Below are 13858 nucleotides of genomic sequence, written 5' to 3'. Positions count from 1 at the left end.
AACCAAGAGATCACTGAAGAAATCAAAGAGGAAATTAAAAGAACCTAGAAACAAATGACAATGAAATCACGATGACCCAAAACCTATGGGATGCAGCAAAAGCAGTTCTAAGAGGGAAGTTTATAGCAATACAATCCTACCTTAAGAAACAGGAAACATCTCAAATAAACAACCTAACCTTGCACCTAAAGCAATTAGAGAAAGAAGAACGAAAAAAACCCAAAGTTAGCAGAAGGAAAGAAATCATAAAGATCAGATCAGAAATAAATGGAAAAGAAATGAAGGAAACGATAGCAAAGATCAATAAAACTAACAGCTGGTTCTTTGAGGAGATAAACAAAATTGATAAACCATTAGACAGACTCATCAAGAAAAAAAGGAAGACTCAATCAACAGAATCAGAAATGAAAAAGAAGTAATGACACTGCAGAAATACAAAGGATCATGAGAGACGACTACAAACAACTATATGCCAATAAAAATAGGACAACCTGGAAGAAATGGACAAATTCTTAGAAAAGTACAACCTTCCAAGACTGAACAGGAAGAAACAGAAAATATGAAAAGACCAATCACAAACACTAAAATTGAAACTGTGATTAAAAATCTTCCAACAAACAAAAGCCCAGGATGAGATGGCTTCACAGGTGAATTCTATCAAACATTTAGAGAAGAGCTAACACCTATCCTTCTCAAACTCTTCCAAAATATAGCAGAGGGAAGAACACTCCCAAACTCATTCTACGAGGCCACCATCACCCTGATACCAAAACCAGACAAAGACACTACAAAAAAAGAAAATTACAGACCAATATCACTGATAAATATAGATGCAAAAATCCTCAACAAAATACTAGCAAACAGAATCCAACAGCACATTAAAAGGATCATACACCATGATCAAGTGGGGTTTATTCCAGGAATGCAAGGATTCTTCAATATACGCAAATCAATAAACGTGATACACCATATTAACAAACTGAAGGAGAAAAACCATATGATCATCTCAATAGATGCAGAGAAAGCTTTCAACAAAATTCAACACCCATTTATGATAAAAACCCTGCAGAGAGTAGGCATAGAGGGAACTCTCCTCAACATAATAAAGGCCATATGTGACAAACCCACAGCCAATATCGTCCTCAATGTTGAAAAATTGTAACCATTTCCACTAAGATCAGGAACAAGATAAGGTTGCCCACTCTCACCACTAGTATTCCACATAGTTTTGGAAGTTTTAGCCACAGCAGTCTGAGAAGAAAAATAAAAGCAATCCAAATCGGAAAAGAAGAAGTAAAGCTGTCACTGTTTGCAGATGACACGATACTATACATAGATAATCCTAAAGATGCTACCAGAAAACTACTAGAGCTAATTAATGAATTTGGTAAAGTAGCAGGATACAAAATTAATGCACAGAAATCTCTGGCGTCCTATACACTAATGATGAAAAATCTGAAAGTGAAATTAAGAAAACACTCCCATTTACCATTGCAACAAAAAGAATAAATTATCTAGGAATAAACCTACCTGTATGCAGAAAATTCTAAGACACTGATGAAAGAAATTGAAGATGATACAAATAGATGGAGAGATATACCATGTTCTTGGATTGGAAGAATCAACATTGTAAAAATGACTCCACTACCCAAAGCAATCTACAGATTCAATGCAATCCCTATCAAACTACCACTGGCATTTTTCACAGAACTAGAACAAAAAATTTCACAATTTGTATGGCAACACAGAAGAACCTGAATTGCCAAAGCAATCTTGAGAATGAAAAACAGAGCTGGAGGAATCAGGCTCTCTGACTTCAGACTACACTACAAAGCTACAGTAATCAAGGCAGTATGGTACAGGCACAAAAACAAATATAGATCAATGGAACAGGATAGAAAGCCCAGAGATAAACCCACGCACATATGGACACCTTATCTTTGATAACGGAGGCAAGAATATACAATGGAGAAAAGACAGCCTCTTCAATAACTGGTGCTGGGAAAACTGGACAGGTACTTGTAAAAGTATGAAATTAGAACACTCCCTAACACCATACACAAAAATAAACTCAAAATGGATTAAAAACCTAAATGTAAGGTCAGACACTATCGCACTTTTAGAGGAAAACATAGGCAGAACACTCTGACATAAATCACAGCAAGATCCTTTTTGACCCACCCCCTAGAGAAGTGGAAATAAAAACAAAAATAAACAAATGGGACCTAATGAAACTTAAAAGCTTTTGCACAGCAAAGGAAACCATAAACAAGACCAAAAGACAATCCTCAGAATGGCAGAAAATATTTGCAAATGAAGCAACTGACAAAGGTTTAATCTCCAAAATTTACAAGCAGCTCATGCAACTCAATAATAAAAAAACAAACAACCCAATCCAAAAATGGGCAGAAGACCTGAATAGACATTTCTCCAATGAAGATATACAGATTGCCAACAAACACATGAAAGAATGCTCGACATCATTAATCATTAGAGAAATGCAAATCAAAACTACAATGAGATATCATCTCACACCAGTCAGAATGGCCATCATCAAAAAATCTAGAAACAATAAATGCTGGAGAGGGTATGGAGAAAAGGGAACCCTCTTGCACTGTTGGTGGGAATGCAAATTGATACAGCCACTATGGAGAACGGTATGGAGGTTCCTTAAAAACCTAAAAATAGAACTACCATACGACCCAGCAATCCCACTACTGGGCATATACCCTGAGAAAACCGTAATTCAAAAAGAGTCATGTACCAAAATATTCTTTGCAGCTCTATTTACAATAGCCAGGACATGGAAGCAACCTAAGTGTCCATCGACAGATGAGTGGATAAAGAAGATGTGGCACATATATACAATGGAATATTACTCAAGCCATGAAAAGAAATGAAATTGAGTTATTTGTAGTGTGATGGATGGACCTAGAGTGTGTCATACAAAATGAAGTCAGTCAGAAAGAGAAAAGCAAATACCGTATGATAACACATATATATGGAATCTAAAAAAAAAAAAAGGGTCATGAAGAACCGACGGGTAAGACGGGAATAAAGACACAGACCTACTAGAGCATGGACTTGGGGATATGGGGAGGGGGAAGGGTAAGCTGGGACAAAGTGAGAGAGTGGCATGGACATATATACACTACCAAACGTAAAATATATAGCTAGTGAGAAGCAGCCACATAGCACAGGGAGATCTGCTCAGTGGTTTGTGACTACCTAGAGTGGTGGGATAGGGAGGGTGGGAGGGAGGGAGACTCAAGAGGGAAAAGATATGGGAATATATGTATATGTATAACGGATTCACTTTGTTATAAAGCAGAAACTAACACAGCATTGTAAAGCAATTATTCCAGTAAAGATGTTAATTAAAAAAAAAGACAACCCCGTTGAAAAATGGACAAAAGGCTTGAATAGACTTTACGAAGAAAGATATATAAATGACTAATAAGCACACAAAAAGGTGCTTATCACTAGTCATCATCGAAATGTAATGAGATATCACTGCACATCTACAAGAAGGAATAAAATTAAGACTGAGAACAGCAAATGTTAGGATGTGGAACAACCAGTGCTCTCATATTGCTTATGTAATACAATATGTAAAAAGTAAAACTGGAACTTCCATTTTGGAAAAATGGATTGGCACATTTTTTTTAACAGCTTTATTGAGATAAAATTTACAAATAATAAAATTTACCCATTTTAATGTGCAATTCAGTGAGTTTTAGTACATGAATACAGTCACAAAACTACCAACACAATCACGATATATATTTTTTTATCACCCTCAGCCCCAGGCAATCACTCACTGCTTTCTGTCAGTATAGTTTTGCATTTTCTAGAATTTCATAGAAATGAAATCGAACATTATGTAGCATTTTGTCTGGCCTTTTTTACTTAGCAAAATATTTTTAAGATTATTGATGTTGCATTTTTTAATGGGCAAAAGATTTGAACAGACATTTCTCAAAAGAAGATAAATGAACGGCCAATAGGCACATACAAAGGTATTAAATATCACTGATGTTAATTATCACTAGTCATCAGAGAAATACAAATTAACACCACATTTTATACCCGTCAGAATAATAACTAAAATTAATGACTGGGAATACAGTGTTAGCAGCTGGAACTCCAATACATTGCTGGTGGGGATGCAAAATGATACAGCTACTTTCAAAAACAGGTTGGCAGGGTTTTTTTGTTCTTGTTTTTTAAGTTAAACCTATGCTTACCATACAATTCATCCATTCTACTCCAAGGTATTAAAAACATCAAGAATTTCACTGACATGATGCTGAGTAGAAAAAGAGTACATATACCATTTTTATGCATTCTGGAATAAGCAGAACTAATTGTATTACTTTTCTTTTGTTACCACCCCAAACTTAGAGACCTAAACAACACAGATTTATTATTTTATGGTTGTGTAGGTCAGAAGTCTAAATCTTGGTCTCATTGAGCTAAAATTAAGATGATGGCAGAGCTGCATTCTGCCATCCTGCATTGAGTAGGATGTATTTCCTTGCCTTTTTCAACTTCTAGAGGCTGTCTTCTTACCTTGGTTCTTGGTCCCCTCCCTCCATCTTCAAGCCAGCATTGAATCCTCCTCTTCTATTTCCCTCTTCCATGTTTAAGGAACCTTGTGATTACTTCGAGCCTATTCAGATAATTCAGGATAATCTCCCTAATTTAAGGTCCTCTGATTAGCAACCTTACTTCTATCTGCAACCTTAATCCCCATTTGCAATGTAAAGTAACATATTTATGGGTTCCAGGAATTAGATCTTGGACAGCTTTGAGGATGTTCTATACTAATTCAGGTGAAAAGAATTTGAATGGTAGTTGCCTCTTAGGAGCACATAGTGGTGAGGTAAAGGAAGTTGACTGGGAAGAGATGTGTGGGAATTTTCTGGCAAAGTAGAAATGTCCTATATCATGATAGGTGTGTATGTTACAAAGATGTTTTCATTTGTCAAAGGTTTGTGCATTTAAATGTATGTAAATTTCACTTTAAGAAAAAGAGTACTGTTAAAAATAATTGAGGGGGGCATTGGGAATGACTGGAGGAATAGATGAAGTCAGAATGTGGATATTTTTAGAGCTGGATAATGAGTACATGGGAGTTCATTATACTATTCTATCTACTTTCTTTGAATTTGGAATTTTTCATATTAAAAAGTTAAACGAATATTCATTTCATTCTAAATAGTTAAGTCCCTGAATGCCATGAAAATGTTTATTAGTAAAATTGCATCTGATTTATTTCAAATGTTAATTTTTAAAATCTCAAACTTTACATTAACAACTAAAGTTTCTTTTTGGCAGCCACGAAGAATTATACTCAGGTCGCCCCTATGGAGCCCTTGATTCAGGTTTCAATAGTGTGGACAGTGGTGATAAGAGATGGTCAGGGAATGAAGTAAGTGTTTCTTCTATTCTGCATGTTATAACTTAAGGAAAAATAAAATGATGAAAATGGTTAAGTGTCTTAACTGGACTCAATTTCTTGTTATATAAAATATAGAATAGCCAAGGGAGGAGTAAAAATCCCACATAGTCCTACCATCAGAAATGATATTATGTTTCTTTACCATCTTCTACCATGTGTGTTTTACATGTTTTTTACCTCATTGTGTTGTATAAATAATTTTATATCCTGGACGGTCAAATGGGAACTGAGCCAGTTACAACTGAAACCTGAACGTTGAGGGCCTGTATAATCTTGAGCAGAGGTGGTAGAAAGGGTACTGTAAGGTGAGAAAATAGAACTCTAGGCTGATGGGTAATGAGATGGGAACCTTAATGAAGAGTATCCACATGCTCAAGATAAATAAGTAACTTTCTCAGCTAATTATATCATTTTTCTCTCTCTCTTTTTTTTCGGCTGCGTTTGGGTTTTCGTTGTGGTGCGTGGGCTTCTCATTGCGGTGGCTTCTCTTGTTGCAGAGCCCGGGCTCTAGGCGCGCGGGCTTCCGTGGTTGCAGCACACGGGCTCAGTAGTTGCAGTGTGCAGGCCCTACAGCATGCAGGCTTCAGTAGTTGCAGCACGTGGGCTCAGTAGTTGTGACATGCAGGCTTTAGGGCGCACAGGCTTAGTTGTTCCTCAGCATGTGGGATCTTCCCAGACCAGGGATCGAACCCATGTCCCCTGCATTGGCAGGTGGATTCTTAACCACTGTACCACCAGGGAAGTCCCTCATTTTTCTCTTTTAATTATCAGCATTATGTTTTCTCTCTTCTTTTTAAATTACTAAGGTATAATATTTTAGCTATAAATTAGGTTAAATGATTAAGGTTTTGTTTAGCAAGACTAGTAATGTACCATTTGTAACATTGTTTTATTGGGAGTCTAAAGCAAGTTAATTTTGGAATACAGCCCATTTGTCATTTGTAATTGCTTGGGTATTTGTGCGTGGGTGGGTGTGTACATGACTGTGGCTATATCAATACAGATAGATTTATGTCAATACTTTAAATTCCTATGTGTATGTATATAGAGTCATATATACCCTCTTCTTTTTTAAAATTGTGGTGAAATACGTATAAAATTTACCATTTTAACCATTTTTAAGAGTGATTTCAGTGGCATAAAGTACATTCATATTGTTGGATAATATGTGCATCTCTAGATGCATCTGTAAAACTACTTTGCTATTTCTTCTTAAATATAAATTCTAATGAATTTATATTATATCTGTGCTTTAAGTACCATGTTGTCTTAAAACTTGAAATGGTTTATTTTAATGTTTCTGCTATTTTTTTAAGCCTACAGATGAATTTTCAGATCTGCCTCTTCGAGTAGCAGAAATTACTAAAGAACAGAGACTACGAAGAGAAAGCCAGTACCAGGAGAATCGCAGCAGTATAATAGTAACAAATGGTGGAGGTAAACATGATTCCTGATGAGATCCAAAGTCTTTATAATCTCTCTGACTTTTTAAGTGGCCTTTTCACATCCACTCCTTTTATCTGTGTATCTGTAGCTTCTTCCAGTCTTTCTTTAAAGACCTCTCTCCTCTTCTCATCTGATTAGAAAAAAAATGTTTTCTATTAGGGTTAAATTTCAGTTTCTCTGTTTCAGACTTGCAATTAAAATACAATGTTTTTCCCTTATTCTTATTTTGGGAGGAAACTTTACTAAAGACAGTTTACCTGGAATAGATCTTTTTTAATCTTGATTTAACCATGATCTTCTTTGAAGTACTATTCTCCTTTTTTTTTTTTTTTTTTTTTTTTTTGCGGTACACGGGCCTCTCACTGTTGTGGCCTCTCCCGTTGCGGAGCGCAGGCTCAGCGGCCATGGCTCACAGGCCCAGCCGCTCCGTGGCATGTGGGATCTTACCGGACCGGGGCACGAACCTGTGTCCCCTGCATCGGCAGGCGGACTCTCAACCACTGCGCCACCAGGGAAGCCCTACTATTCTCCTTTTTAAAGATTCTCTTTGTGGTCATTATTTGACCTCTTTTAGGAATTCAGTGCATTCCTTGATGTCTGCCTTTTCTTTCGTCTGGAATTGTGCTCTTCATGGGCATCTGAATCCAAGTTTTCCTTATTCTGGTATTTTAAATTTTGTAATTTAAATTAAAAATTTTTTAATTTATTTTTATAGTTCATTAACAAACGGAGCTCTTTCTGCTTTCTTGTGCTTCTGCAGCAGACTCTTGATTTTAGCATTCCATTCAATATTGCTTTAGTTTGAATTACCAAATCCTAATGTTTAAATTTTAAGGGCCAGCTATAAGGGAGAAATGACTTTGATTTTCCAGAAATCTATTATATTATCTAAGAAGACCTTTCATCTCTGAATGATGAGTTCAATTAAATGGTTTGCCCCGCCTTTTTTTCCTTACCATCTTATATTCTTTTTTTACTCTTGTCACTTACCATTTCAGTACTTTTCATTTTAATCTTGCTTTTGTATGAGATATCTTTCCCATTGGTTCATTTCAGACTTAAAATAATCTCTGGATCTGTGCCAGTAGCCACATGTGGTTATTGAGCATTTGAAATGTGGCTTTTCTGAATTGAGCTGTACTATAAATATAAAACACACATCAGATTTTGAAGCCGTTGCATGAGAAAGAGAATGTAAAACATCAATAATACTTTATATTGATTATATGTTATAATAATATTTTAAATATATTGAACAAAGTAAAATATATTATTAAAATTAATGTCACCTTTTCTTTTGACTTTTTTATGTAGCTACTAGGTAATTTAAAATTACATGTGTGGTTCACTTTCATAGCTTACGTTCTATTTCTCTTGGATAGCACTGGTCTAGACAGTATGAAAAACTGGTGCTGCTTTCTTGGGAGATAGTTATAAAATGAACTGTTGATTTAGTCACACAAGTTGTAGCACACTGGAAAAATGCATTTATGTACCTGGTTTCTAACATGGATGTAGACTTAAAACCTTTTCAGCCTTTTATCTATTTATATAATTATGATAAGTCAATTCATTTTTATATTAACTGCTGTTATGGAATTATTTAGAAATAATTGAGTCAGAAAACTAAATTAAGAAATAGACTTCTTCAAATTTACTATTCCCAGCAACTGCAACTTTTAGGCAGCCTGTAGACCACCATACAATAATGGCTGGGAGTTAATACATCTCTGGAGAAACCGTCTTAGTAGTAAGTTTTTTTTTTTCTAGTGTGCCATTTAAAGTGGCTTTTAAAAATAGTTACTTTTTAAACTTAAAAACAAATTAATGGGGTGCACCCAACTGTGTTAGAAGAAATAATGATGTAGCTATATGTTATTTATGTTCTTCTCCTCACCCCAGAGCATTTTGAGAAGCAAAAATTCCTCAAATGATTTCCTTCCATCCACAAACTGCTACAAAATATCTGCAATACTGACCTCTAGAAAATAATTTTCTAAATAGGAAAATAAATCTTGTTCTAGTTATGGACAACAGTTACAGGAAAGGGAACAGTCGTCAGTATCTACTTCTTTATCACCAAGTCCACTTTCCTCCTGTCTTTTCACTTTTATTTTGAGTTGATTGTGTTAGGTTTTCTGCCTCCCAGCTCTTTAAAGAGGTATGATTAAGCCCCAAACCTAAAACATGAAAAAAAAAAAAAAACTAAAAGAATATATATTTTCCGATTTTAAAAAATTATTATTCTTATCTGTCTCACAAACTCAAACTGTCTTGTTTAAAATAGTCAAGAGCTGTCTAAAGAAAAGAGAAATATTAGAGGTCTGTTTTCCAATAATTACCATCAATTACTGCATTCTTTGTAGTGAATTAGGACTAAGATTTTTTCTTTAGCCTATTTTTGTGAGTGGCCATGGACTAAATAATAAAGGCTTATTAAATTTAAACTTATTCCTCCCAGTTTCAGCATAGAAAATGTTACAGAAAAGGAAAGAATGCAATTCAGTGTTTTTGTTGGCTATCTAATTTGAATGTTTTTTCTGATGTCTGTGTGTATATGTGTCGTATGAACAGTGGAACATGATCTGGATCAGATTGACTATATTGACAGCTGTACTGCAGAGGAAGAAGAGGAAGAAGTGAGACCACCCAAGGGCCTGGACTCAGACAGCCTCAGTTCACAGTTTATGGCATATATTGAACAACGGCGAATCTCTCATGAGGTAGTATACACACTTAAGCTTAAATTTTTTGCTATCCCCTAGTAAAAACAGTTTATGACAGTATAAATTTCTGTCGTATCAGTGATTTGTTGGTTTAGGCTTAATTATTTGTTTTATTATATTTAGTTCCAATTTTATTACTGAGTTTTTCAGATTTATTTTTAAAATCAGACAATACTCTCAAGTAAGTTTAGGTTTATTTTTCAAATAAAAATACAGATTTCAGAATTTTGAAGAAGGAATAAAAGAAGTCCTAAGAGTATCCTATGCCTTGGAAGAAAATGCAGAGGAATATGATGCTTTTCATTGTTGTTCTTATTGTTTTTTTATTGTTATTAACTGGTAAATCATAGTTTGATCAGTAATTAAGAACTGAACCAAACTGCTGACTTTTGGAGCAACATACAAACTTAACCATAGAATTTTTATGATGAGCTTAATTATATTGGCGCTTTTATGTGAAGTCACACAGAATACAAATTGTTTGCCATTAAAATTCTTGGATGTCTCTTATAGTGGAGCATTGAGTTGCCTTAGAAAACAAATGAGCATTCAAGCCCACTGCAAAAATCTCTGCCAATTCCCCAAGGGTCTCAAGTAGAAATAGCATTCTTCAGTGTATCTAGTCAGCATAATAAAATGGCTGCACTTCAGTGTGTGTGATGTTAATGTCTGGAGTTGGTCCCAGGCTTTGAGCAGGGATTATTTGAGAAACACTTGGGGCCTTTTTGGAGAATGATGTATTTAGTCTTTTAGAAATAGCGAATAGTCACTTCAAGTGGGACATGTTATAGAGTGTTATTATCATTCTTTAAAAAAAAAAAAACCCTTGGTCTTCCTGTCTGAAGGCTTTTGAACACAGTATTTTTTGCTGGTGTTCAAATGACATTCTTGTATTTAAAGCTGGATAAAGTTATGTACAGTAAGTATTCCCCCCACCCCATATCCACAGGGTGTACATTCTAAGACCCCTAGTGGATGGTTGCCTGAAACCACGGATGGTACTGAGCCCTATATGTACTATGTTTTTTTCTTATACATACACACCTATGATAAAGTTTAATTTATAAATTAGTCACAGTAAGAGATTAATAACTAATAATAAAATAGAAAAATTATAACAATATACTGTAACAAGTTATATGAATGTTGTTTCTCTCGAAATATTTCATTGTACAAATTTAATGCCTTTTCCATCTTAACTAAGCATTCATTTATCACATGCTGTGACTGTAACTTTTGCAGTTTGAGGTGCAACAGCAAAACTAGCATGTAGGGCTTCCCTGGTGGCGCAGTGGTTGAGAGTCCGCCTGCCAATACAGGGGACAAGGGTTCGTGCCCCGGTTTGGGAAGATCCCACATGCCACGGAGTGGCTGGGCCCATGAGCCACGGCCGCTGAGCCTGCGAGCCACGGCCGCTGAGCCTGCACGTCCGGAGCCTGTGCTCCGCAACGGGAGAGGCCACAACAGTGAGAGGCCCGCGTACCGCAAAACAAAACAAAAAAACAAAAACAAAAACTGTACTACGCTATTAATTAAAATACATTATATAAAAAAAAACCTAGCATGTATGTCTTTTTCCTTCACAATTTCACAGAGAGATTTCTTCTTACTATAGATCTTACCTCAGCATACAGTTTCTTTTCTTTCCTTATTCAAGAACTTTCACCTTTTCACTTAAAGGAGGCACTTTATGACTTCTCTTTGGCATATTCGAATTGCCAACATCACTACTTTTGCACTTGGGGCCATTATTTAGTAAAATAGGCACTGCTATACTGCGACAGTCAATCTGTTAACCAAGAGAGACTAACTGAGCCGGCTACTAACAGACTAACAGGCAGGATACTCTGGACAAAGAGACGATTTACAGCCCAGGTGGGATGGAGCGGGACAGCTTGAGATTTCATCAGAACAGCGTGCAATTTAAAACTTATGAATTGTTTATTTCTGAAGTTATCCGTTTAATATTTTTGGAACATGGTTGACTGTGGGTGACTGAAACCTCGAAAAGTGAAACCAGAAGATAAAGTGAACTGCTGTAAATCAAAGTCCTGCAGCCTACAGATAGCAGTGTGTACCTGTGATTAATGAAACTACTTGTGGTTCAGGCTATAAGCACTTCTGCTAGAGCAGAGGGCAACTACTTTGCAATAAAGCTTAAGTTAACAATGCACATTATAATCTAAAAGGGAATCCTTTTTCTTGTGGTCTGTCTCTTTGACCTTTTTATTGTTAATTAGGCTGTGTAGATGAGGTGTTTCTACTAAAAGTGAAAATGCACGTTATACTACTGATGAAAAATTGTAGTATCATTTCTTTAATCCATTATATTGGCTAATTTGTAATAAGTTTTTTGATTCCATCTACCTACTATATATAGTAGTTTTTATGATTCTGTCATAAGGCTCTTTATGACTTCTGTGTCATAAGGCTTTCTAAAGTTTGGCACCTATAAAAATAAAATAAAGCAGTATTATTTTAAATGGTTTAATAACCAGTGAAGAAATACTTTTTTATATTCTTGGATACTACCTAAACATGGGTTGTTAAAAACAATTTGAGATTTTAAACACTCTGCTATTGTTTAATTTTATCATAATGCCTGTCACATACATAGTGATACTGTGATAAATAAGGTATGACTTATATTTATAGACTATGACATATTTATTTTTTAAATTAAACCAATGTTACATTCATTTTGTCATGAAAATTTCATGTACCCCTTGCAATAATTTTAGGTAATTGCAGTATTGTAAAACCAGGGTGATAAGTCACTGATGTTAACATACTAGGAGAGATTTTTGTTCACTTAAAAAGTCATATTCACTGAAATTAGAGTAATTATTCTCTCATCAAGATTCTAGAATTGTATCTCATTTAATATGATCATTATGCCCAGACTTTACAGGAGTCAGCTTTAGCCCTTTGGAGTAACTCACCAAAGAAGATTTTCTAGTTATTTGTGATGTACCTATTTCTTGGAGATAGACTATAAATAGTTTTACATTTGATTTTTAGGGTGGTTTTTTTTTTTTGGATAAGTTTTTTTTTCCCCTTCCAGAATACCCATTTTGATGATTATTTTTGGTGTTGAAGTAAGATTATATTATTTTTATAGATTCTCATTTGACAAAATATGTGGTGTGATATCCCATGAGCCTCTACCTTTGATTTATAATTTTATTTTTCAGTATATATTCCATATAACTTAAGCCAGTTTAATTTTCTTTGGTAATGTTTTTTGAAATGACCTTTACCCTTCAGTTTATAAATAAATTGCCACTATTTCTCTTTTAATTAATATCATATTTTACCATAAATAGAAATTACTTTTTGCTTTATCTTGGTATTCCACCAGCATCCCCAGGACTATTTGTCTGACTAACATAAGTAACGATTTATGATGATGAAGAAGTAAAGAAATGTAATCTCCCCAGTGAACTTCCGATTACTAGAAATATTCAAGAGAGGCTGAGCAAAAGTCACGGTAGGGTTGGTAGGAATTCCTGTTTTAGATGGAAGTTTGTACTAGATGATCTCTAAGATCCTTTTCAACTTTCACATCTTATCATCTAGTAAATATTACTATGTGGTCATTATAATTAATAAAATACAGTGTGAAGAAAATCTGCTCTTTTTAAAATAAATGTTTTTGGATTGTGAACAGTTTTGTGCTTTACCAAAGCAGTAATACAGCCTATAATGCTTTTAAACATGAAAATTCACATTTGAAGTTTCTGTTAAAATATTTTTAGTGTAATATACAGATCCCTAAATGCCAAGTTGAATATGAGCTGTGTAATTACACTTTTCTGGATACATGTGGATACATGTGTTAAATTGATCTGTTTTTCTTTTTTTGGCCTAGGGTTCACCAGTAAAGCCAGTACCCGTGAGGGAATTTCAAAAAACAGAAGACACGAGAAGATATTCACATCAAAACAGGTTTGAAAAGCCAATTCTACTTATTTCTTTCTGTCTTAAAACTCAGTAATTAGGTAATGAAATGATTTTGGTTTTGTGTGGATCTATGTATAATGAAGATGTTTAGATACTATGTGTTTTAAATATGGTGTATTGAGAGCTAAGTGAAATATACCTTTGTGCTTAGGTAATAGAAAAAGAAGTAAAATTGATTTATTCATTCTAAATTCAGATCACCTAAACCATTACCTGTATAATTATTTGATTTGAAGATACTTAACAGCAGTGAGATTTT

The 13858-nt window shown here is 34.8% G+C and overlaps 1 protein-coding gene across 9 annotated transcripts in view; it reads left to right on the top strand.

Moving 5' to 3' along the window:
• LRCH3 (leucine rich repeats and calponin homology domain containing 3) overlaps positions 1-13858 on the top strand; it is a 115105-nt gene that overhangs the window by 61449 nt on the left and 39798 nt on the right. For all 9 annotated transcript variants that reach the window (XR_003792308.1, XM_029214135.1, XM_029214142.1 and 6 more), the window contains exons 7-10: positions 5341-5434; positions 6781-6901; positions 9485-9633; positions 13508-13584. Coding sequence is in view for 8 of the 9 variants with exons in the window: in XM_029214135.1 (XP_029069968.1) it covers positions 5341-5434; positions 6781-6901; positions 9485-9633; positions 13508-13584 (441 nt within the window). In the remaining variant the exon portion in view is untranslated. The remainder of the gene's footprint in view (positions 1-5340; positions 5435-6780; positions 6902-9484; positions 9634-13507; positions 13585-13858) is intronic.

This window comes from Monodon monoceros, unplaced genomic scaffold, assembly GCF_005190385.1.
Source record: "Monodon monoceros isolate NGI ecotype Baffin Bay Population unplaced genomic scaffold, NGI_Narwhal_1 Super_Scaffold_11, whole genome shotgun sequence".
NCBI lineage: Eukaryota > Metazoa > Chordata > Mammalia > Artiodactyla > Monodontidae > Monodon > Monodon monoceros.
This window is presented reverse-complemented; position numbering and strand designations above follow the sequence as displayed.